This window comes from Arachis hypogaea, chromosome 12 (genome assembly GCF_003086295.3).
Source record: "Arachis hypogaea cultivar Tifrunner chromosome 12, arahy.Tifrunner.gnm2.J5K5, whole genome shotgun sequence".
NCBI lineage: Eukaryota > Viridiplantae > Streptophyta > Magnoliopsida > Fabales > Fabaceae > Arachis > Arachis hypogaea.
Window position 1 is genome coordinate 31,430,805 of NC_092047.1, and position 25,462 is coordinate 31,456,266.

Consider the following 25,462-nt stretch of genomic DNA (forward strand, 5'->3'; position numbering starts at 1 on the left):
CAATATCTAAAATCCATCCAATCTCTTATATCATCACACAATACACATAACAACTTACCTTCCTTACCTCTTTCCGGCCTCCAGCCCAAGATTCACGGCCTCCGGCCCAAATTCACAATTTAAATGCATATTCTACAAACCAATATTCGTTATCCAATTCATCAAATCCTCAACACACCAAATATACAATTTCACACAATTCTCAACCCAATCATTAATTTACATTACATATCAACTATGCATATTAGTACCAACCATTTACACAATCCAAACTTAATCGTAGGGGCATCTAGCCTAGGAATTCTCATCACACCACATGGTACTTAAATGAAACTTAAACCATACCTCTTGTAGCCAAATTAATTGAGCTCCTTCTTGGAAGTCACCACCAACCCTTAGCTCCAAGCCTCACCAAAGCTCCACAAGCAGTACCAACCTCCCATTGTTAACCAAAATCAACCAATACTCTAACATAACTAATTTCACACTAATAATCAACCTAGGGTTCATGTAATTGATAAATCACAAGGGTTAGAGGGTTTCTTACCTTAACCCACAAAATTTTGTGATGAATATCACTAATGGCTCATACTAGAGTACCCCTAAACAACCAAAATCACAAGATTTTCTCAAAAGCCAAACCAAATTCGAAATATAAGAGGAAAATCAAAACTGGGCGGAGGAGAGTTAAATACTCACCACAAAACTTAGATATAGACTCGAAGAGGAGGAGAAGAGAGACACGTGGCCGCAAACGGCTCTTCAGGTAGAGAATGAGATAATTTGAGTTTCCTGGGTAGACGCAGTGAAGTGATTTCACTTGCTCCAAGTACAGAATGAGATAATTTGAGCTCCCTGGGTAGACGCAGTGAAGTGATTTCACTTGCTCCAGGTACAGAATGAGATAATTTGAGCTCCCTGGGTAGATGCAGTGAAGTGATTTCACTTGCTCCATGTGAGGATATGAGGTAACGATATAGAATTGCTGAGATAGAATGGCTGGGGATGGTTTCGTTTATAATTCTGATTGTGAATCGTCGGAGAGTTAGAAAATTGGGAAGCATGAGGAATATGAATCAGATTTAGCATTCCCTTATGACAGCTGCCTATTTATGGATTAGCGAGAACAGAGGATGAATATTTGGTGAAAAGGAAGTTTAGGATGCTTAGTGAGTTTTTATTACAATGCATTGTATTTATTTGGCACTTTTACCGTACTGGAAACCCATGGGTCGGGGGTTCTCATTCCGTATATATCTGTTGTTTCTCAGATACAGGTCCAGGTGCTCAGAAGTGAGCTGTGGTTCATCTGAGAGATGGCGAAGATCTTTATATTCTCTACTTTATATTTTGCTTAGAATCTTTCTACCTTTATTTTGAAAAGCTTATATTATGTATTGAACTCTTTTGAACTTGCCTATAGAGGCTCTTATGTTTCTTTTGGGAGAGATTAGGAGATACTGTTGTCAACTACTTTCATACTGTACCTAGCTGGCCTAAACTTTGCGGGTCACAACTAGTGGCTATTTACTTATGTTATATATCTATATACTGTCCTTCTCTTATTCTCCTTTATGCCTTCATCTGTATATCGCTTTCGACTTCACGCTTCATCTTAAGTTGTCGATGCGTGAGTGATACGACTTTGCAATTTTATTTTTACTCTTTTCAACTTCTCGATTAATACTCCTTTCTATTTTACTTATAATTATGTATTAAAAATCCCTCTTGAGAGTCATACCAGCTTATTATCATTGACTTATGACTCGAGTATAAGAATTTGAATATTAGGGTGTTACAATATATATATATATAGGGTATAAAATAATGTGTGTTGCAAAAATATTTACAATCATTTATTCTTAACTTTTTTAACAAAATTTATGAAATGCTTCAAGTGATAAAAAAAAGTGATTGTAAATAACTTTATCACACACATTAAATGTACTTTAAAAAATTAGATGCAAAAAGAATATTCTGAATAATATAATAGACTGCTTACACTTCTCAAAATGAAAGCTTCTTTATTAAGTTTGTAAGCCTTTCAGAATGATGATTGGACTTTTGCCTACTTAATTAGCTTCTTGTTTAGAATATAAACCATATATATCATTTCTTTTTAGTAATAAGCTTGGTTTATTCGGATGTGTGCCCTAGTGTATGTATGTCTTATGATTCTCTTAAGAATAGTTTAAGTGTGTAGATTCAAGTATGATCATGCAAATTTGATCCTGGCTAAAACTAAATTTGAATTCGAAACCACTATTTAAGAAAAAGAAATATGTGTTATCTCAATCCATCGTGTGCTAATTATAATGCATTGACACCAGGGACGGACATAAGGGGGGCGAGTGGCGGCCTCGGCCCCCCAACTTTTTTTAATAGTAATAAATTATTGTGTATAATTTAAATTTTAAAAAAAAATATTTAGTATTTTGTCTAATATAAATAAAAGTTCAGTCTAATTTAAATATTAATAATTTTTAATATCTAAAAAATAAGTAACAATATTCAAAAAATCTGAAAAATATATTATTACTAATATTTTTTAATTAAATAAAATTTTTTAAATCTCATAAAGTGAATTCTTTTTCTTCTTGTGGCCTTTTTTTTATTCGTTTGGTATTAATTCTCTTTGTTTCAACTGCTACAATTAAGAGATATTTTTCAACTATGAATATTGTGAAAAATAACTTAGAAACAAAATAAAAGATGAATTTCTTGCTAATTGTCTTTTAATTATATTGAAAAGAAAATTGTTGAAAATTTTGACACAAATTCTATTATCGGTGAATTTTATGATACGAAGAATCGACCACTTCGTTAGTAAAAAGTATACACATATTTTTTTTTACTTTAAAATATATTTTCTATTCGTATATTTTTATAATACATCTTATATTATATAATTTTTTTACATAATTTTTAATATTATATGTATTATTGGCCCCCCCACAATATCATTTCTGAATCCGTCCCTGATTGACACGGATACGGGAAGTAACACGATATGATATGGAACATGTAGATATACGAATTCAAAAATTTTACAAGATACAAAACACGATATATAATATATATATATATAAAGTATTTTTTAGATGAATAATAATAATTTTTTAATATTTTATTAATATTAAATATAAAATAATTTTTAATTATTTTTAATATTTTTTTAATTATATAAAGTATTTTAAAATATTTTTATTTTAATAAATAATAATATATTATTTTTAAATTTATGTCAAGAATATACATAATGATATTTAGGTGTGTCGTCTAAATATATTTTTTATTAAAATACGGTTGGACACAACAGACATGTGTGTCAGACGAATGTTGATAAATATCGTATCTAAAATATATCCAAAATGTGTCCAACACATAGACACGACAGCTTAGCAAAATGTCTCTACTTCATAGTGTGTTAATATCATCATCTTATAATCATCAAATCATACTCCAACACATATAACTCATTCAATCTCATTCACAATTCATATACTACATAAACAATTCACTCAACAATTCATTTAGTTCATTCCTAACTTAAGGTCTACTAGTCTAAGTTTTCACGTAATATTATACATTAACTACGAGAAACTAAAATTTTACCTTGGCCAGTTGCTTCCTAAACCAGGAACACCTCAAAAACCTCTCCTCCACAAGCTCCAAGTCTCTAAATATCAACTCCGCAAGCTCAACCACCAGAATTTCGTTCCAAACCACCAATTGGACTCCAAATCAACATGAAACACAATCTAATTCATACAATATCACTATAATTAACATATAATTTACTAATCCAATAATTTCACAAAGCTTTAATAGTTTCTTACCGTACCCACAAGTGTATTAGATGAAACCCAGTGATTACCCGTTGCTAGAGTTCACCTAAACCATCAAAATCATTCAATTCCTCAATACCAAAATCCAAAATTTTTGAATTTTCAGAGAAGAAGGCTCGGTGAGAAATTGTCAATTCCTTACAGTTGTTTGGATGATTTTGAAGAGTTCAACGCGGTGGTCGCGTGGTTGCAAACGATGTGGCGATCGAAGCTCCGAATTGAAAGTTAGAAGGATTTGAAATTGAAAGTGGAAGGGTAAAGTGGAAGGGTTATGGTTCATTCCTCACTTCTCTTCATCCTCAGCGTGCTTCATATCATTTTGAGAAAGAAAAGGTTGAGTTGAGTGTTTTATATGTTGGGCCTTGGGCCCAGTCTAACCGGTTCGGCCTATTGGCCAACTTTTGGGCTAAAATTTTTAAAATTAGTGTCAAATTCGTATTTTAAATTTTTTTACCTCTCTAGATTATAAAAATTTAATTTTCTAACCTCTTTGCATAATAATTAATTTATTGGCTAATTATTCATTAATTTTCTGAGGTTTACAGATGTGGCCAGTTAAGGTATTAATAGAAGTAATTTCCCTTATTGAAATTATGTGATATCTTATTTAAGCACAAATGTTACTACTAATTCCAAGGTCAGGAATGAATGACAAGACAACACAATGATCCCTAATCAGCTATTAGCCCGTCCTCATAAGCCACAATGTCTCTGTTGTCAATCACACATCTAATCCATTCCACCAACTCCTCACTCAAGCCCAACCTTTACTAGACACTTAACAAATGATTTTCTAAATCTCGTTGAATTAATTATTTTCTATTAGAAATGTCACATTTTCACCTTGCTTTTACGTAATTTAAATTTTAAATTATGTCAATTTTAGACTAAATTGTAACTGTGCAGGCCCTTTTTTCTCACCATTTTAATGGCCTCTTAAACAAAATTCTTTTACACTTTAATTTTACACAAAAGTTCACATTTAAACTTACCCACCTATTGTAAAACCCAAAAAAAAGGTAAATAATTAATTGCGAAAAAATGCGTAACGACGTTAAAATCAGTTGTACCAGCTTAAATCTGTTTGGTACTGCGTGTGTGAAAATTAAAACTGTAGAGATGAGAAGAAAAAGATTTAGAATAGAAAACCAGACACTTATCTTAAAGATTTTGGTCCAAAGTTGAACTAGACGAGTTAGAACCCGTAATGGGCCTTCACCGAGCCTAAGCTCAAACATATAAATTCACACTTAGCAACCATTTTAGCATATTTCCCTTAGTAATAGAGAGAGGGAATGGATAGGAGATAAGAGAGTGAGGAAACTCCAATGTCACAATTAACCATCTCTTTCAATTACCCATAACTTTCAATCTAGAGCTCCGATTGATGAGCCATTTGTGACCACGCATTCGTCTCAGATTTCTCTTCAATTCTATCTAGGTATTGTGGTAAGTAAATATAAAATTCTTGCCCAATTTTCTATTCTCTTTAATTTTACATTTTTGGGGTTGAGTTATTGAGAAGTTTCAACTTTTGATATTTAGAGGAGGTTCAACCTTGAGTTCTAATGGAGTTTTAACCCAAGGTTGTATGAGACAAGGTAAAGAATTTCAATTCCCTAATTTTTTCCATTTTATGTGAAAACCTAGGTTGAATTGTGTGGAAATATGTGATTAGATGGAGTAGAGCTTGTTTGGATTGAATTTACCGTGAAGCAGAACTTGCTTGGCGTGGTTTTCGGTGCGGGAGTGATTGCAAAGATCAAAGTGCTGAGGATTTCAGTTGAGGCTTGAGTTCCGACGGAAAAGATTCGAGAATTTGGGGCCGCCGTCTAAGAGATACGGGTTTTTGTATCAAGTAGGCATTGTATAAAATTATGTAAATGATTAGGTTAACTGTCCCTAGGATAGAATTGAATAAAAATGGTAGTTGTTTTGATTAATTGATTGTGATTTATGAATAGAATGGTTATTGAATAATATAAATGTATTTGTGTAAAGTGAATTGAGTATGGGGTTATGGTTTGATTGTTTATAATGGTAATCGGTGTGAAATCTGGGCCGAAGGCCATGATAGGATAAGAAATCTCCTACTTGGTAAGTTGAGGTAAGTGGTGGTGTTACCTCATTTCCATATGTTGAAATAATGATGAGGATGAGTGATTTTTAGTGTGGATGTGAATTTTGAATGTATAAGTATTGTGTGTTGTGTTGTGAATGGATAATTTGATGGATTGTGATATATAAGTTAAAATTGAGTTGATTAGGTTTGGAATGGTTATAATTTTGTAATAAGTTGTGAGGGAATGTTTTGGGGCTGGTTTGATAGGAATTGGATAAATGAGTAGGTGGAATTGTTGATCTAATGATAATTGGTAAAAACATATTTTTAACCAACTTCGACGGGCTATAACTTGGTTCTCGGATCTTTAAATTCTGTGAAACTTATCTTAAATGAAAATTGGGTCTGTTTAGTTTATGAAATTCGAAGAATGGATGGAAAATGATTTTTAACCAAAAAGTTATGCACGTTTGAAATTTATGGTTAAAATCTAAATTCTGCAGAAGTTGCAGAAAATTGAGGTCATGCATACATACGACCCATGCGTGCGAATGAGAGGTGTTACAGAATTGAAAGAGTTTTGTGCGCATACCATGCGTACGCACAAAAGCCAAGTCATGCGTATGCACAACTTGCATTACAGAATTGAATGTTTTTCATACTCATTCCACGCAGACGCGCCGAAAGGGAACTCATGCGTACGCACGACTATCCTGTTTTTCAAGAAAATGTTATTTTTTAACTATTTTGCCTATCCAATTCACTTTTTTACCTCTGTAACCCTTGTTTAAGGTCCGCTAGCTAGTTTTTAGGCTTTGGAATGAGTGTGAGCATATTTAATAGATTAGGTTGATATGTTTGGATGAGATTGCAAAGTAAGGTGTCAGAGTTGATGATAATTGGGAGAAGTCTGTGGATAATAAAATTAGTGAATACTAAATTGACTTAAGACATGAAAGATAAGACTGATGATGATCTGATTCTACTGTACGAGCAAGGGCTGAGGTTAAATCCAGCTTGTGCTGAGCTAAATTATGCCAAAATAAGGATGGTGGTTTTATCCTGCCCACGGTGAGGACGGTGGTGTCCTCCCACTCACATGATAATAGAATTAGTAACTGATCTAAGATTGGGTTAATGAACCTAAGTGTGACAAATTAATAATGAATTTAGGTTAATGGTCCTAAGTGTGATAAATTAATATTGAATTAGGGTTAAGGAGTTTCAAAACTTATGAAATTTGCTGAAAGACTTTGATATTGATTGATTGTGGCCTAAATGGCTGGAGTGGCAAGGACAGAGGTTCGTTCTACTTGCGTGGCAAGGACTGGGTGTTATCCTACTTGCGTATTGAGTTGGCACTATCTCTAAGGGAAGGTGGTAGGACACTCTACCCCAGAATTATTCCTCCTAGGGATGTGGTTACAGTATGAGAGTGGAGAAGGTGGTAGGTGATAAACCATTATTTTATGGTTTATATTGTGTTTATTTGTGTGGTTTTATCGAATCTTTACCCGCTTATTCATTAATTTAGCATGTATTTACAATTCCTTCCCAAAATTACTCCATGGTTGAAAACTGCTTGCTAGAGACTTTTAATTATGTATTTTAATTCTCCTTTATTCCATTTGATGTCGTGATCTGTGTGTTAAGTGTTTCAGGCTTTATAGGGCATGAATGACTTGGAGATTGGAAAGGAGGCTTGCAAAAATGGAAGGAACACAAGAAATTGAAGAGATGACCAGCGAGAAGCGACGCGGACGCATGGCTCACGCGACCGCGCGAATTAGAGGAAATTGCAGTGACGCGTTCGCGTGCCTGACGCGAACGCATGGATTGGAAACTGCACAAGTGACGCGAATGCGTGGACGACGCGCACCCGAGGCAAGGCAAAACGCCAGATGACGCGAACGCATGGATGACGCGCTCGCGTGACATGCGCGATCTGCAGAATTTGCTGGGGGCGATTTTGGGCCCTGTTTTGACCCAGTTTTTGGCCCAGAAAAGCATATTAGAGCCAGGGAACATGCAGAGACCAAGAACAATATTCATTCGGCATAATTTTAGTTTTTAGATTTGAATTTACTCCTCGTCTAGGTTTTCTCTCTACACATTCACAGTTCTTAGGATTTTTCATTTCATTGCTTTTTGGATTGGGATATTGAAAAGAGTTATTACCTCCGTCAAGACTTCATCATTCTAGTTTGTTTCCTTACTTGTTACTTACTCTTTCATATCGTTAATTTATTCAGAGTTACTATTGGATTATTTTTAGAATTTATTAATACAAGAACTATTTTTATCTTTAATTGATCCTTTTGATTATTATTTATCATGCCTTTCTTTATTTTCCTTTCTTATTTTGTGAATTTTACATTCATAATGAGCGAGTAGTTCCATAACTTGATTGGGAGTTGGTTGAAAGGAGAACCTTGAGTTGGAATGCTCAAGAGTAAAATTATAATTGGGTTTAGCGTTGGGTCGCCCTCTAGTCACTGACACTAGTCCTTCCGAAGGGAGAGGATTAAAACTTGTGAATAGAAACTGACTTCCAACTTGCTTAACTTTCCTTTATCTAGTAAAGGATAACTGAGCAGGCAACCTTCAATTATCAATTTGATCTTGAGAAAACTCCAACAAGGATAGGACTTCCGACTAATCTACTCCCGGTCAAGGTTTTTATTTAAATTACATAAATTCTCTGATTTAATTTTCTATCTATCAAACTCAACCCCTTTTGGAAAACATCTGATTAATAAAATAGCGCATCTTTCTGCAACTCGTTGGGAGACGACCTGGGATTCATACTCCCAGTATTTTGATTCTAATTTTGTGACAACCCTTCTAAATTGATAAGCGGATTTTGGTTGGTTAAGAACTATACTTGCAACGTATCTCTTATAATAATTTCTTAACTCGCCAATTTCCGCCACGTCAGTAGGCACTCTCTCAAAATATTTACCCCACGTCCTCTTTTAATTGCATATGTTGAAATTGGGGAAGGTGGTAGGGCACTCTCCCTCAGAATGTTCCTCCCACATACTCTTTTGACTGTTGGTTAGGACACTCCCTCAGAATATTTTCCCCACATCTCTCTCTGGTTGCAAGGTGGTAGGGCACTATCCCACGGAATCTTACGGCATCCAGGGGAAGGTGGTAGGGCACTCTTTCTCAAAACATTTTCCCCTGAGTATACCTCCAGGAGAAGGTGATAGGGCACTTTCCCTCGAAATTATTCCTCCTGGGAATGCGCAACGGAGAGATTGATATGGGAGATGCCAATCGAATTTGTGTCAGGTTTGACAAAATAACCGACACATGAGCTCATGGCCAATAAGGCAGGCATCATCATATGCATTTATGTGAAATTGTTTAAGTGTACATTGTTTTAGATTGCCTACGTGTATATTTTTGTTTAATTGCTAATTGCTATATATGTTATAACTATTTTTTATTGTGTTTGCATCCTATTATTTGTGTTTGTTTCTGCTGAATATAATTACTGAAATCAATACCAAAATTCTGTGGTATTGAATTGAAAAGAGAAAGGCTGAGATGAATGTTAAAAGAACTTGAGTTTATGGATCATTGGTTAGTGAAGGGCTTAGTTTACATTATCCTATTTTAGATTAGTATAACCTTAGGCTTGGATCTTGGTTGTTGGAGTTTAGGATTGTCTAGTGGATTTGTGTAGTTTTACATCGTCTCTATTTTAGAACTGTTACCCTGTTGGGAACTTTTTTGTTTCCTCCTGTTTCGGAAATTTTCTGCTTTTCAGATACAAGACGTGATGCACCTCTATGAGCATGCTGGATTCTCTCTAGGAAGTAAAGATTTCATCTTGTGGGTTATATACTTTATACCTAGTTATATGTATTCTTCACTTTTGTATATGTATCTTACGTAAACCTCTTAGAGGTTGATTTTGGAGAAAACAGGATTATGCTTTTGTTGTATTTTGGAATTCTATATATATATATATATATTGTCTCTTCTGTTTTCTATTATCTATGCTTTCTACCTTTATCGTTTTGAGTGTGACGCGATTCTGGTTTAGATTTTGCTTATCCTTTCTTTCAAGACTCCTAGTTAAACTATATCTCCTTCGACTATATGTTTGTATTTTTTTCGTTTAGAGGTAGTAATACCTTACCACCTCTTATTTAGGACTATAGCGTAAGGATTAGTGTGGTAGGGTGTTACATTATGGTATCAGAGCAGTTCGTTCCCATAGAGACTAGGGAATGGACTGGCTATGCTTTTGAGCATACTCTGGATTGTGTTTATATGCTATTTAGGATACCTGACTGATAAATATAGCATAATTGTTCATGAGCATGCTTTTGAAATTTTGAAGTACTTGACTTGAGATATTGAGACCGATCACCTTGATATCAATTGTTTGGTGTGAATAGAACCCGAATGGCGTCTCGTGGACGTAGACGAAGAGAAAATGAGAGACACGGACTGACGAGTAATCCGGTTGACTTCATACCTGCTTTGGAGAATATGGCTGCTGCGATGCAAACTACAACTGAGATGCTGGGGCAACAGGCCAGAAATGGGAATGATAATGGGGCAAATGGACCCAACGGAGGGCCGATGACCTTGGTCACGTTTTTCAAGGTGAATCCACCAACCTTCAAGGGTACGACCAACCCAACTGAGGCGGATAACTGGTTCCAGGCGATGAAAAGGGCGTTGCAAGCTCAACTAGTGCCAGAAGATTAGTATGTAGAGTTCGCCACGTATCGGTTGAAAGGAGAAGCCCAATTCTAGTGGCAGGGAGCTTGTCGTTTACTGCAACAAGGCGATGTTGTGATCACTTAGGATGCCTTCTGAGTGGAGTTCTATAAGAAGTATTTTCCAAACTCGGTTAGGGTGGCAAAGGAGTTAGAGCAGTTGTAGTTGAAGCAAGGTTCTATGACGGTGGCAGAGTACAATAACAAGTTTGAGGAGCTATCTCGATTCTCTAGAGTTCACTACAAGAATTTGACAAATTAGCGATGAACTTTTGCGAGAAATATTTTTTGTCACTAATCCGTCACTAACTAGCGAGGAATTAGTGACGCACTAACGGCAAAATTAATGAACGGTCACAAACTGAGTTTTGTAGCTAAAAAAAGAGCGATTTTTCGCTAATTTGTCACAAATTATTTAGCGAGTGACAATGTTCTAGCAAATCAGTCACTTAGGGGTTCAATCGAATAAAAGTAAAATAGCGAGGAATATTGTTGTCACTATTCCGTCGCAAGTGTTTGATATACGATTAGCGAAAAACAATTCATACACTAGTTTGTCGCTAAATAAACTGTGCGAAAAAACTAATTAGTGAGGAACAATGTTCCTGTGAATAACTTTCTATTAGTAGTAGCTATTCTGAGAAAGGGTGTGTGTCGTGCCATTCGCAAGGATTGTTTACGACAGGCCAGTACTGATTCCGGGGTCAGGACTGCAATTAACCAACATAGCTCATGTTAGGGTCTTGTCTTCAATGCTTTCTCTAAGCTGTTGAGAAACCAGAAGCTGCAAAGAACAGCATCTTCAACTGTGTGAGTAATCGTGCTGTGACTCTAGATGGAATGGCAAAACTGTGTTCTCAAGCTGCAGGACGCCCAGTGAACATTGTCCATTATGATCCAAAAGTTGTTGGTGTTGATGCAAAGAAAGTTTTCCCTTTTCGCAACATGGTAAAATTACTATTAACTTGCACCTTTGTGATCTAACTTTACTAATATCACCGATTATTGAAGTGTTCATAAGTTTATAACAAGAGATTGTTGTTCTAGCATCTTGTTAATCGGTTTAGTTGATTCATTTTGTCAAATAGAATATATATCTTTGAAGGATTATTTTATCATTTGCATGTTTTGAAGTTTATTTTGTCAAAATCTTTATCTTTCAGAATGCAAAATGGTTATTTACTCTATGTTGTTGAGTATGCTCGCAATAGATGAACACTTTTAATGTATATTTCTTAGACACTCAACTATACAAACCTGATAAATTTTATATGAACTTATGTATTTTTTCCTCATTGAACTTATGTATTTATTATGCAGCACTCCTACGCTGAACCAAGAGCAGCCCAAAGAGAGGTTTGAGGAGTAATGTCAAGATTGGGAGAGACAAGAAAGTTCCAGTACTTGCGTGATCCTTATATAGTTTGTCTTTTTTTTATTTAAAAAAAATAATGTATAAACATTGATTGGACAAAGTGTATTACAGAAGAAAGTTACTGCTCTCCCTATTTAGAATAAGAATCTATGAATGGTCTACACCCGCAACAAAGATCAATTTCTTTACTATGAAAATTGATAAAACCAAAACAATCTCAAATCTCAAACATAGTTGCCATTTGCCAATAAAGGGAATGTCTAGCATACTTTGAGAAATTCTTTCTACTACATGGCCTTAAGTAAAATAAAGGAAAAGATATAAATAAAAATAGATAATAAAGGAGCAAATATTACGTATTTTAGATTCTGGTAGATTAATCTGATGATGATCTGGTCTATAGCTCTAGGATAAAAGGAAGAGAATAGATCAACCAACCAAAGATAACCAACAGCCATAGAAAAACATAATTGACCCTAAATGATTCTAAAGCTAACATGGAATTCAGAAGTCTAACATACAATAGCTCATGACTACAAATCAATTTAATATAAAAGTTGGATGTCTATGTCCTATAAATCTTCCTAAATCTCAAGGCTCTTCAGTTTTGATTCCAATTCATCGCGATCCGCATCTTCTTCAGCCTCCTCATCAATGTCTTCTCCTTCAGGATCATTCTCATCCAAAGGACCCAGCATATCAGGTAAACTTTTAAATATATCCTTCAACTCCTCTATCCCTTCATCAGATATGAAGTTAGCATTAATGTTTAGCAACTTAAATCTAGGTTTTTGCACAACAGCTTTAGCCAAAACCCTAGCTCCGGACATAGTAATTGAATTTGTACTCAAATCAACCTCAAGTAACTGGTCATGACCCTCTTCCAATGCCTTGCTGATCAAAATTGTTCCTTCATCCTTCAGTTCATTCTCAGACAAATTCAACTTGGCAAGGAACTGTTTTGATGATATACATTCAGCTAGAGAAGCAGCAACATTTGTAGTAATGTCATTTCCAGCCATATCCAATACTTCCAGCGATGGTGCAGATTCCTTCAATGCAATTGCAAGGGCTTCTGCACCATCATCCTCCAAGTTCAAATAACTAAGGTATATCTCCGTCAGATCAACAAATCCAAGTACAGCTTTACTCAGGGCGACTCCAGCTTCCACACCAAACATGTTGTCACGCAAGTCAAGCTTCTTCAAGTGTTTACAAGTTCCAAGTGCCTCAGCCAGGACAACACCACCATCAGAACCTACCCTGGTAGATGAACAATGAAAATCTTCCAAAGCTGCAGATCGTTTCACAATTTCAGAAATAGCAATTGCCCCTTCATCTCCAGTCATGTTATTATGAAAATGAAGAACCCTGAGCTTCTCGGTTGAAGGAATTAATTCAGATACTGCTTTTGCAGCTTCCTCTGATATACCATCATTCATTAAATAAAGCTCCTCCAAGTTATTTTGTGATTTTAGGAGGGACCGAAATGCTCTAACTCCCTTTTCACCCATGGCATTATTTGACAGGTTAAGGTACCTTAAAACACAACCTTCCAGTGCAGAGGAGAATATAGTCATCACTTCAAGAGCTTCTGCTTCCGGCCTGCCAGCAATAAAATCCGACAGGTCCACTTCCTTCAATTGATTCTTAATTGACAGTAGGATGGGTTCAGCAACTTGAGCAGCTTCCAAGCCAAAACTTCTGTTGCTGAAACATATCTTAGTATAAGAGTTTGGTGCCCTCAATGGCTCCAACAGTTCTGTAGCCTCTTCTGCATCAATGAAGGCTCTGCGACCACCAGATATGTCAAAAACAGTTTCACCGGTTACAGTGACCTTTTCAGATACCAATACTCCATCCTCCTTCACTCTCGGACCTCTTTTCAAAACGTCCAACATGAGCTTACTCGATTCCTTGGCATAAATTTGCACTGCAAAACTCCCATCACCATCAGGCTCCTTCTCAAAGTGCTGGGTTGCAGTCGTAAAAGCAATTTCTTCAATTTGCTTAGCATCCTCCTCGGCCTCTTCTTTGCTAAGCAGCCCATACTTTCTAGAGAAAATGGATGGGGTTGTAAGGTTCTTGGTCATTCGTTCAGCAAGCATTAGCCTAGTACCCTGGCTAGGGGGCCATAACTTGATTGAAAGTGGGCGATGTTGGTATGTCTGTGCTGTGGAATCCATATCAACCAACCTGGAAACACATGCAATAACCACATTTAAAAGAACAAATCTATACATTTCAATAGTAGTGTAGTACTAGAAAACAATGAGATATAAAATTACTCATGGAAAATAACAACAAATTTCATATAATTATTCCTACTCTATAGCCACAAATCCTAGTTTTGTATATCTACCACAACAACAAATAGCATTTAAGTTTACAACAAGCAATAGACAACAAAAGCAGACCATTCAATAAGTCATGAGCAGAGTAATGATGTCCAAAGAATAAAGTTGTACAATTATGTAATACTTTTTTTCTCATGAGAAACAATCAACAATCAATATAAACCTAATCAACCATGAAATTTAGATTCTTCCAAAGAACTATCGCATAGTATGTTATATTGTGGTAAAATGATATTAATCATCACATGGTTTTGTCGAGGAAATCATGATGTTTGTAAGTGTTATCAGTAACTGCAACCTAGACTCATACAAAATCAAAGAACCATAGTATGCATATTAATATTAAGATTAGGATATACACATTGTTGCAAGGATGAGATATAATATTAATGACCAATTTAAGTTTTTTTTTAAAGGAAGAATAAAAATCCAACTTAGAAGTCAATAATTCCAATACAAAATTCAAAAGCTATTTAACATGAATTCATGAGATGTCAATGGAACTTAAAAGGTATGGATCGGGTGATTTAGAATCAGACATAAAACAAAAAAGAATAAATAACCAATAAAGGCCATGTTAAGATTTTTAAATCTTTTACTTTAGCAAATGCATAACAAATATATTGAGAATCTAAACTTTGTATCATTTCCATAAAAAAAATTAAAAAAATAAATAAAATCAATTTGTAACTATAACTCTCATAGTTGTCAAAATGAATCCAGTGATCTTCGGTCAAGGCATCGGGCTACTAGGTCACTAGGTCTACGGGTTGAGCCGGTTGACCCGGTATTATTTAAATAAAAATATAAAATAGTCAAAAACTTAAAATTAAAATTTGAAATACATGTCTTCACACACATTTTAGCAACAATCAAGTCTCAAATTCTAAAAACATCTATACAAAAATAGACATAAAATTAGTCAGTACTACTACAATAGTATCTTAATTTGACATAATAAGAATATCAATCCATAAACTATGTCCAAGGAGTAATTTCAAACTCTAGGTATGTATCTTCATCTTACAAATGTGTTCATCCTTGTTCTTGGGACAATGGTGTTTCTGATGGTGTATGTGATGATGCCTTCTTAAAATCCCATAAAAGAGAAAAATTCAATCAACTAAGTAACTAACAGCAAAACCAATCAGCATCATTACAGCAGCAACAATCATCAATCAACAAAACCACTGCATATGTATAATCAGAAAAACCAATTCAACAATCAACACAATCATTCATAATTAGCAAAACAATTCATAAACCAATTCAACACTCAGCAAAATCACTGCATATTCATAGTCAACAAAACCAATTCATAAACCAATTCAACAATAAAATTAACATTAACATTTCAACCAATTCAACATTTCAAGTTCAACCACTGCTATATTCTAATCAGATACATAAATCAATCAACAACAAAATTAACAGAAATAACATCAATGAATCAACTATTAATAATTAGTATAGAATATTAGAATAACTTAAAAAAAACTTACCTGTTACTGTTGTTGACTGTTGTTGCAGAGGCAGAATCGAGCAGTGCAGGCAGCCGAGCAGTGCAGTGCAGGCAGCAACACTCACGGACGACGAGCAGCAACACCCACGCACAGCTCGAGCACTCACTGGTGGAGGGAGGCGCGGCGAGACGCTAGCAGCTGAGGCGAGCAGAGATGGAGGACTAGGGCGATTTTCGCGAGCAAACGAGGCGTTGGGTTGGGTGCAGTGATGGCGGACGACGACGAAACGCGGCAGGAAGCACAGATCGAGGCCTCGAGCACTCAGCGGCGGAGGCGCGGCGAGACGCCAGCAGTCGAGCACAGATGGAGGAGATCGTGCGTTGGCGGTGAACGGAGATGGGCCGAGCCGCTGAGGTGAGCTCTGATGATGTGGTGGTGTCTGTGGGCGAGCAGTGAGAGACTGAAAGTGAGATAGATTCGGGTGTTGGGGGTGAGCTTCAGAACTAGGGTTTTGTTTTTAAATGTCGAACGTCGCTCTGGGGCGGGGGATTTAAAAAAAATTCTGAATTGGTCCGGGTTTTTTAAATCCGTCGGTTCACTGGTTTCAATAAAACCCGGCTGAATCCAATCGGTTCTCACCGGTTTTGCTATTTATTAGGTCCAATGACCAATTCGGACAGGTCTAGAGACCGGTCGTCGGTTTTCTGATCCGACCAACAGGGTCGGTCTGATTTTTTTCAACTATCATGATTATGTTCAGAAGTAAGCTTCACAAATAAATAAAGGGGCACTCTACTATACAGATTGAAGTGGTATAGAGAGAGAAAATAAATTCTTTTTATAGTTATTTTTTATTATTTTATTGTTATTCAAAGTGTGGATCCTACCTTTTTCAATCTCTCTTTCATTCCATAAAAAGAAAGATCTGTAAACTTACATCTTTACCGTATAATTCACCATAAATAAAATATTATTCTTGCACGGAAATAGTGTCACTCACTCATTTGAACGGAAAAATATTAGTAATAAAAACATGATATTCAAAACAAAGATCGAATTGCTGGAAAACTAAAAGACAAAGATTACATCCATAGCATCCACATCAAATTATAAACCCAAGTGTGTGAAAATAATCTTATCTAAAAACATATCCACCGATCCAATCACTGCTTATTTTCCAAAAACTTTGTGGGAAACTAAAATAGGGCAATTACTCATCACGCTAAGTAGGAAAAACAGCTAAATTTTTCTTTTCTTAAAAAAAAGAAATCGAAAATTAAAACACAAATCAAAGCCCTAGAAAAAGAGAAGACATTTTCCAGAAGAAAAGAGTGAATGAGTACATAATCAGAGGCTATGAATTCAGTACCTGAGAAAATGCGATTACCAAACTTGGACAGCGGAAAAACCCTAGATAGAGAGTGAATGATAAGAGAGAGAGGAACCGTGGAAAAGAGTTTTGAATTTGAATTTGGTTTTCTGTTTTTTATTGTCAATTTGAAAAGTTCTATACTTTTTATATTTATTTACTGAGTTATTTAATTAGATTAAGAATTTAATTTTTATATTGTATAAAAGAATGTGCAATAAGTCAATAAGTTAATTATGTATTATTATATAATTGATTTTAAATTTATTTTTTAAAATTTAAATATATAAATTTAATTAAATAATTAAATAATTTTTTATATTATCAATGTATTAAAATTAAATTATTAAATTAATATATATAAAAGTTAAAATTATTTTATAATTTAAAAATAAATTTAAGAAAATGACTGAAAATTTTATATTTAAAATAAATTTTATTTAATACATTAATCGTAAAGTCAAATTTAAAAATGGAAAAATATTGGGAACTTTGGAAAGCGTGCGTGGGAAAATTGGAGGGAAATGATGATTAATAATTGGTTGCTGAAAAATTTAACCGCATACGTGGGTTTTCATTTTTCCTCTTCGTTCTTCTTTACTCTTTGGTGATTAAATGATGATATAGCCTTGGTTTACATTTTATTTAGGTGTACATGTATAATGAGTAATGCTACACATATAAATATTTTTATAAATTAAATTTAATTAAATTAATAATAAAATTTATAATAAAATTAATTATAATTAGTATTTTATTTATAATAACATTATAGAAATATAAATTTTTTAAAATGATGTCAGTCTTGAAATTATAGATTATAGTACAAAATATTTATAATATTAAATTATTTTTACCAAAATATTATAAGAGACAAAAGTTTCTATCATCTAAAAAGAATAAAGTCTCTGTAAATAAAAAAATAAATAATAAATTTTTTTAGTTATTATTTTTAAATAAAAGAGTTTAATTTTTTATTAATAATTAATTTTAACATTTATTATCTAAAATTTGAAAAAATTTAACGTGTATGCTTTTATATTTGATTAGGTATTAAGTCTGCTGCACAAATAAAAATAATTACTTTTTGTGCTTGCTATTTAAAAATAATATTTTTTCTCTATATATATAAAAATATAACTAGATGTTAGCATAAAAAAATTTATATTGATAGTTATAAAATTAACACAAATTTTTTTTTAAACAATTAAATCTTGATTCTAACTTTTAATCACAACATTAGTATTTTCTCTAAATTATATGTGAAAAGAAGTGAAAACATATATTAGAAAGATAAGCAGTAAAAATTTAAAACTATATATATATTAAGAGTAAAGTATGTCTTTTGTTCTCAACGTTTGGGATAAGTCATATTTATTTTTCTAATGTTTAAATCGTCCTATTTGAATCCCTAATATTTATAAAAATAATTCAATGTTATTTTGCCATTAATTATACTAACAAATCAGAATGTATTTTTCCATTATTCTCACTTGGATGTATTGATTCTCAATTAGGTCTCACTTGGATGTGTTCGACCCCAGCATTTTCTCATAACTAAGGCACGTGACGCTTGTCACGCGTACACGTCGCTAAACAAATTCTTTGTCACGCGTACGCTTCATCCACGCGTACGCGTCGTTTGCCTGCTACACCGGTCACGCGTATGCGTCATCCATGCGTGCGCGTCAAGGCCAGCTTCTCAAAACTTCAATTTCTTGTGTTTCCTTCCACTTTTGCATGCTTCCTTTCCATCTCTAAGTCATTCCTGCCCTAGAAAATCTAAAATCAATTAACGCACATATCACGACATCAAGGGTAATAAAAGAGGATTAAAAATTAACAATTTTAAGGCCAAAGAAGCATGTTTTCAATCATAGCACGAAATTAGGAAGGAAACTTAAAAATATGCAATTTATATGGATAAGTGTGAGAATAAGTGACAAAATTCACTCAATTCAATCCAAAATATACCATAAAATAGTGGTTTATCACACGCATACACATAAAATATAAAGTATTTTTTAGATAAATCGTAATGATATTTTGATATTTTATTGATATTAAAATATAAATTAATTTTTTAATTATTTTTAATGTCTTATTTTAATTATATCAAGTATTTAAAATATTTTTTGTTTTAATAAATAATAATATATACTATATCTAAATTTATTTCAAGAATATATGTTAAGAATGAGACTGAACACGCTGACATGTGATGGTATTTAGGTGTGTCAAAGCGTGTCCAGAGAAGAATTTTTTACTTTTTATTAAAACACGGTTGGACACAATAGACACGCATGTCAGACGAGTGTCGGTGAGTGTAGTGTCCAAAATGTTTCCGACACGCGGACACAACAACTCAGCGAAGTGTCCGTACTTCATAGATCGATGGAACTCTCACGGAACCAGAAAAGGATGCACCTGATCTTGAGGATTGGTGGACAGTCTAATCCATGATTGTATCGTAGATCTTGAACACGATCAAACCAAGCCTACGGTCAACCGTTGCGTATGTTGAGAACGCGCAAATACTGTGGGAAGATATCAAAGAACGGTTTTCCACTGTGAACAGACCACGAAACAACAACTAAAATCAAATCTGATGAGATGCAAGTAGGAAAGGATGGCCATGACAGCGTATTATGGGAAATTGAAAGTATTGTGGGATGAATTATCACAGTGCGAGTAAATTCCCAAATGCACGTGTTGTGGATGTAAGTGTGGGATTGGCTTTCAACTTGAGAAGCGAAGGGAAGAAGAGAGGGTCCACCAATTTCTAAAGAATCGTGTATACGCAATGCTAGTCCAAGAGGAGAGAGTGAAAACGATGGCTAATTGGTTGTGGAACTCGCAATGCAGGCAGAGAACAGGATGAAAAGACGAGGAGATCATAGCCAAAAATCAACAATATGCTCTAATTGTGGCAAAAGTGTACATGATGTTAAAGGATGCTTTCAGATTGTGGGATATCCAGAATGGTGGGGTGATCGACCGAGGAATGAAGGAAGAGACGGTGACAAAGGCTACGGACGACAAGGCACACGTATTGGAGGAATTCCAGCACGTGCAAATGTGGCAAACACTGATGGAAGTGGCAGTCTGGCGGAGAAAAATTGTCGGTAAAGAATTTCACTAAAATGTCGCGTTGCAATTGTAGTTCTAAACCAACAAATTATCCTCAGTCAACATTTAGATTGTTTGTCACTTAAGCAAACCCAATAAAATTAACCGAAGTATTTAAACATCGGGTCGTCTCTCAAGGAATTGCAGGGAAGTGTAGTTTATTATTGGCTATGAAAAAATATATTTTTGGGGTTTTGTAATAAGAAACAAGAAAGTAAAATGGCAAAAAAATAAGGTAATAACTAAGAAAGCTCTTAGTAAAGAAAGAGAATTAGAAGTCATATCCTAATTATCATCGTCAATTATGATGGTAAATATAAATTGCCTTCACTTAGTTAACCTCTAACCAATGAAGGGAAGTCAAGTGCATACAATCAACTTGAGTTCACAAGTCCTAGTCAACTCATAGCGAGAGACTAGATTTAGTGAAGTTCAAGCTAACCGACAATCTTTAATTACCATTCAATAAGAGACTTTGACAATTCAAGAGTCTCTAATTAATCAATCCAAGTTAAGAATATAAAAATCTAAATTAAAATCCACCCAAACATTTTATCAAACACTTGGAAGGTATAAAATAAAAACATAGAAAATTGACAAGACATAGGAAATTCTAAGACTAACCAAAGCAAAGAAATAATAATAACAAAGCAATTGAATAATAAGAAACATGAAACATAAATTGCATTAATGAAAACTGAGAGTAACACATGAACTCATAAACTAAATTAGAAAAATAAAGGAATCAATAAGGAAAGTAGATAACTAAAGTACTAGAACAAATAAAAGTAAGAGAAAACTAAATTAAAATAAGACTGAAACCTGAACCTAAGGAGAAATTGGGAGAAGAAACCCTAAACCTAAAGAGAGGAGAGAGCCTCTCTCTCTAGAATTCTACATCTAAACCTAAAATGTGTGTATGAATGAAAAGTGAATATTTGATTGATCGATTCGTCCCACTCTGCAGCCTCTAATCTTCATTTTCGGGCTTAAAACTGGGTCCAAATCAGCCCAGAAATCGCCCCCAGCGTTTTCTCGTAACTGAGGTACATGACGCTCGTCACGTGTACGCGCCGCTGAATGAATTCCTGGTCACGCGTACGTGTCATCCACGCATACGCGTCGCTTGCCTGCTGCACTGGTCACGCGTACGCGTCATCCACGCGTGTGCATCAAGGCCAGCTTCTCAAAACTTCAATTTCTTGTGTTCTTACCACTTTTTCATGCTTCCTTTCCATCCTTTAAGCCATTCCTGCCCTAGAAAACCTAAAATCACTTAACGCACGTATCACGGCATCGATGGTAATAAAAGACGATTAAAAATTAGCAATTTTAAGGCCAAAGAAGCATGTTTTCAATCATAGCATGAAATTAGGGAGGAAACTTAAAAATATGTAATTTATATGGATAAGTGTGAGAATACTTGACAAAACCCACTCAATTCAATACAAAATAAATCATAAAATAGTGGTTTATCACAGCCATGCTATCAACACGAAAGACAAGAGACATGAGATATCAAGACTAACCAATGAGCAATGGAACGTATTGGTAGATATGATCAACAAGCAAAAACCAAATGAATTTGAGAAAATGAATGGTAAGAGAATTTTTTATTATTTATGGATCATTGATAGTGGAGCTTTCAACCATATGACCGGAACCCTGGGAAATTTATGCGAAAAGAAAACTATACGCGGATGTCCAGTAGGTTTACCGGATGGAGAGCATGTGATAGTGTGTAAGCAAGGGACAGTGATTCTTGACGGAGGACTTGAATTGAAAAATATTCTCTATGTACCTAAATTAAAATGCAACTTACTCTCAGTTTCTCAATTAACAGATATAAAACATTGTATAGTACAATTCACTGATGAAATTTGTATTATACAGGACTGCACTTTGAGGATGCTGATTTGGGAGGGTGAGCGAAAGGATGGGTTTGAAGAACTGAAGATTGACGGTTTAGAATTCAGAATAAATTCTCGTTGCAAGTATAGTTTCTAAACCGAGAAATCATCCTTTCTTACAAACGTTTTGGTTGTCACAAGTAACAAACCCCTAAATAAATTGATAACCGAAGTATTTAAACCTCGGGTCATCTTTCAAGGAATTGCAGGGAGGTGTTCTTATTATTGGTTATGAGTTTTGTAAATTGGGGGTTTTAAAAATAAGGAACAGGTAATTTAAATGATAAATAAAATAAATAAATAATTATAAAATAAACTCTTGGCAAGGTATGAAAATTCGGAAGTCCTATCCTAGTTATTCTTATGAGAATTGAGTTTAACCCCACTTAGTTAACCCTTACGAGACCAAGGGAAAGTCAAGTGGACTAATTAGTTAGATTCCCAAGTCCTAGCCAACTCCTAAGGAAAGACTAGAGTTAGTGGAATTCTAGTCAATTAGAGGAATTAATTAACAATCACGATAAGTTTAATAACTCAAGAGCCTCCAGTTAATTAATTAAAGCCAAGAATATAACAAAAAGCTAAATAAGAATCATAAATCTGAAATACCTCAAACTACGTTTAAATATAAATTCAAATCTAACATGGAAAGGTTTATACGCTAAATTAAAAAGATAAATATCAATTAAAGTAATAAAATAAAAGTAAAAAATAAATTAAAGGAACATTGAACCTGTGATGAAGAAGAAATAATCCTAAATCCTAAAACTAAGAGAAATCCTAATCCTAATCCTAAGAGAGAGGAGAGAACCTCTCTCTCTAAAAGCTACATCTAATCCTAAAATTATGAATTATGAGCTTATGATCATGAATGAATGGATTCCCCCACTTTATAGCCTCTAATCTGTGTTTTCTGGGCCGCAAATTGGGTCGAAAACAGTCCAGAAATCGCTGGAGAAGAAATCTACCACGCTGATTTTCGTTACTGCGATGCGTCCGCATGGAGCACGCGTTCGCGTCGCCTAGCATCAGAGTAACTATGGCATATTATATATCAAATCGAAGCCTCGGACGTTAGCTTTCCAACGCAACTGGAACCGCGCCGTTTGGATCTCTGTAGCTCAAGTTATGACCGTTTTAGTGCGAGAGGGTCAGGCTGACAGCTTTGCAGTTCCTTCAACTTCTTGTATTCCTTCCATTTTTGCATGCTTCCTTTCCATCTTCCAAGCCATTTCTGCCCTGTAATCTCTGAAAACACTTAACACACATATCAAGGTATCGAATGGTAATAAGAGAGGATTAATATTAGCAATTTAAAGACCAAAGAAGCATGTTTTTAATCATGGCACAAAATCAGGAAGGAAAATATTAAACATGAAAATTGTATGAATAAGTGGGCAAGGACTTGATAAAAACCACTCAATTGAGCATAAGATAAACCATAAAATAGTGGTTTATCAACCTCCCCACACTTAAACATTAGCATGTCCTCATGCTAAGCTCAATAGAACTAAAAGAGTGAAAATGAATGGTAGAATATATGAAATGCAACCTATGTAGATGAATGCAATTACATGCAAAATGTTTCTACCTACTTGGTTAAAAGTAAATAAATCTTTCAAGACAAAAATAATTCAAATTCCACTAATTCAAATCATATAATAAAAGACAAGTAAACTTGTGAGAAGATAGCTCATAAAAGCAGGGAACATAGAATCAAGCACTGAACCCTCACTGGTAGTGTATATCACTCTAGTCTCTCAAGTGTATAGGGTAATTCACTCTACTCTTCTCTAATCATGCTTTCTAAACTTTGTTCTTCATCTAACCAATCAACAAATATTTAGTATACCAATGCAAACATCATGAGGTCTTTTCAGGGTTGTAATGGGGCTGAGGTAAAGGTGAGGATGTACATATAAGGCTAAGTGAGCTAACAAAGTGAATCCTTGATTAGGGTAGTATTTTTTTTTAATGCACATGGTAATTTAATTATTTTGATTTTACATGAGCATGCTTCCCAAATTTTCAAATAACTTATTCAATTTAATTCCCTACTTTTTCCTATCATCCCATGTTCCCATAAAATTCCCTATACCTAATTTATACACAATATCTATCTTAAGCTAACCAAGGATTCAATTTGGGATTTTTTATTTTGTTTTTCTGCTTAAGGCTATTAGTGTGGTTATAAAATAGAAGAAGGGGTAGAAAGGCTCAAGAGGGCTAACAAAGGTGACATAAAAGGGTAGGCTTAATTGGGATAAGTGAGCAAAAATAAGTAATGGCCTCAATCATATACAAGCATATAAATACACTAAATAATGGACATATAGAATGGAACAAAGCAAAGATTGCAATTATAGAAAAGAAAACACACAAGAATAAAAATTTATGGTTAAATAATGTAACCATGTAATTAATCTCAAAATCTCACAGGTTGTGTGTTCTTTGGCTCAAAAACCATGTTCCAAATACAACTTCTGACAAGTTTAACACAAAAATTTTGATTTTAAATTAGTGAAAAAATTTTTTCAAAAATAGGGTCTTACAAAGAAACTTATTATTTCTCAACCAAGCAGTAGCTAAATGCATAAAATCAAACAAACATGCAATTAAACATGCAAATGCAATAATAAACAAACAAAGAAAATAAAACAATGGTGTTGAAAAGAAGAAAATAGCTAACCCATGGAGATCAGTATCGACCTCCCCACACTTAAAGATTGCACCGTCCTCGGTGCATGCTGAGATGTGCAGGTGGACGGGTTGTTCCAACTGATGCTTTTCTTCAAGAATTGTGCAGATGGACTTGTTTGTCTCCCCTTTTAGAAGTTTCTCCCTTTTCTGTCTTCGGTGGCCAGCTTGAAAGAAGAGAAAAAGAAGAACAGTAACCCAGAAATAAAGATAAGAAAACAAATAAAATATGGTTGGGTTAATGCCAAATAATGAGGGTCTCAATTACATGGTAGCTACAACATGCAAGTGAGAAAACAGTAGAAGTACATGGCAAATCAAGAGTGCAAAAATTTGTAACAATAGGGAAGAGAGTGTTGGTAAGGAGAGATAATATAAATTCATGTCAATGTAAAAGTAATACAGGTATAAAAGATTGGCATTGATTTAAATAATATTACCTAACCAGAATAACACAAGTCACTAAGCACCCAAAATAATTCAAGAGAAGATGCAATAGTTAAATAAGAA

General features: G+C 34.4%; 1 protein-coding gene across 3 annotated transcripts; it reads right to left on the bottom strand.

Annotated features, from left to right (window-relative positions):
* Positions 1–12,365: 12,365 nt before the first annotated feature.
* Positions 12,366–17,344, bottom strand: LOC112727267 (RAN GTPase-activating protein 1). 3 transcript variants are annotated; one of them, XM_025776944.3, is made up of 3 exons: positions 17,217–17,344; positions 15,887–16,307; positions 12,366–14,223 (listed from the first exon to the last, which is right to left on the bottom strand). In XM_025776944.3, exon 3 carries the CDS (start codon positions 14,211–14,213, stop codon positions 12,612–12,614), a length of 1,602 nt encoding a protein of 533 aa, XP_025632729.1. In that variant the 5' UTR covers positions 14,214–14,223; positions 15,887–16,307; positions 17,217–17,344; the 3' UTR covers positions 12,366–12,611. The 3 variants fall into 3 exon arrangements, with proteins under 3 accessions (XP_025632729.1, XP_025632730.1, XP_072065251.1); XM_025776945.3 differs by having other exon boundaries at positions 15,887–16,286; positions 17,217–17,341; XM_072209150.1 differs by lacking the exons at positions 15,887–16,307; positions 17,217–17,344 and adding an exon at positions 15,412–15,577.
* Positions 17,345–25,462: the final 8,118 nt, after the last annotated feature.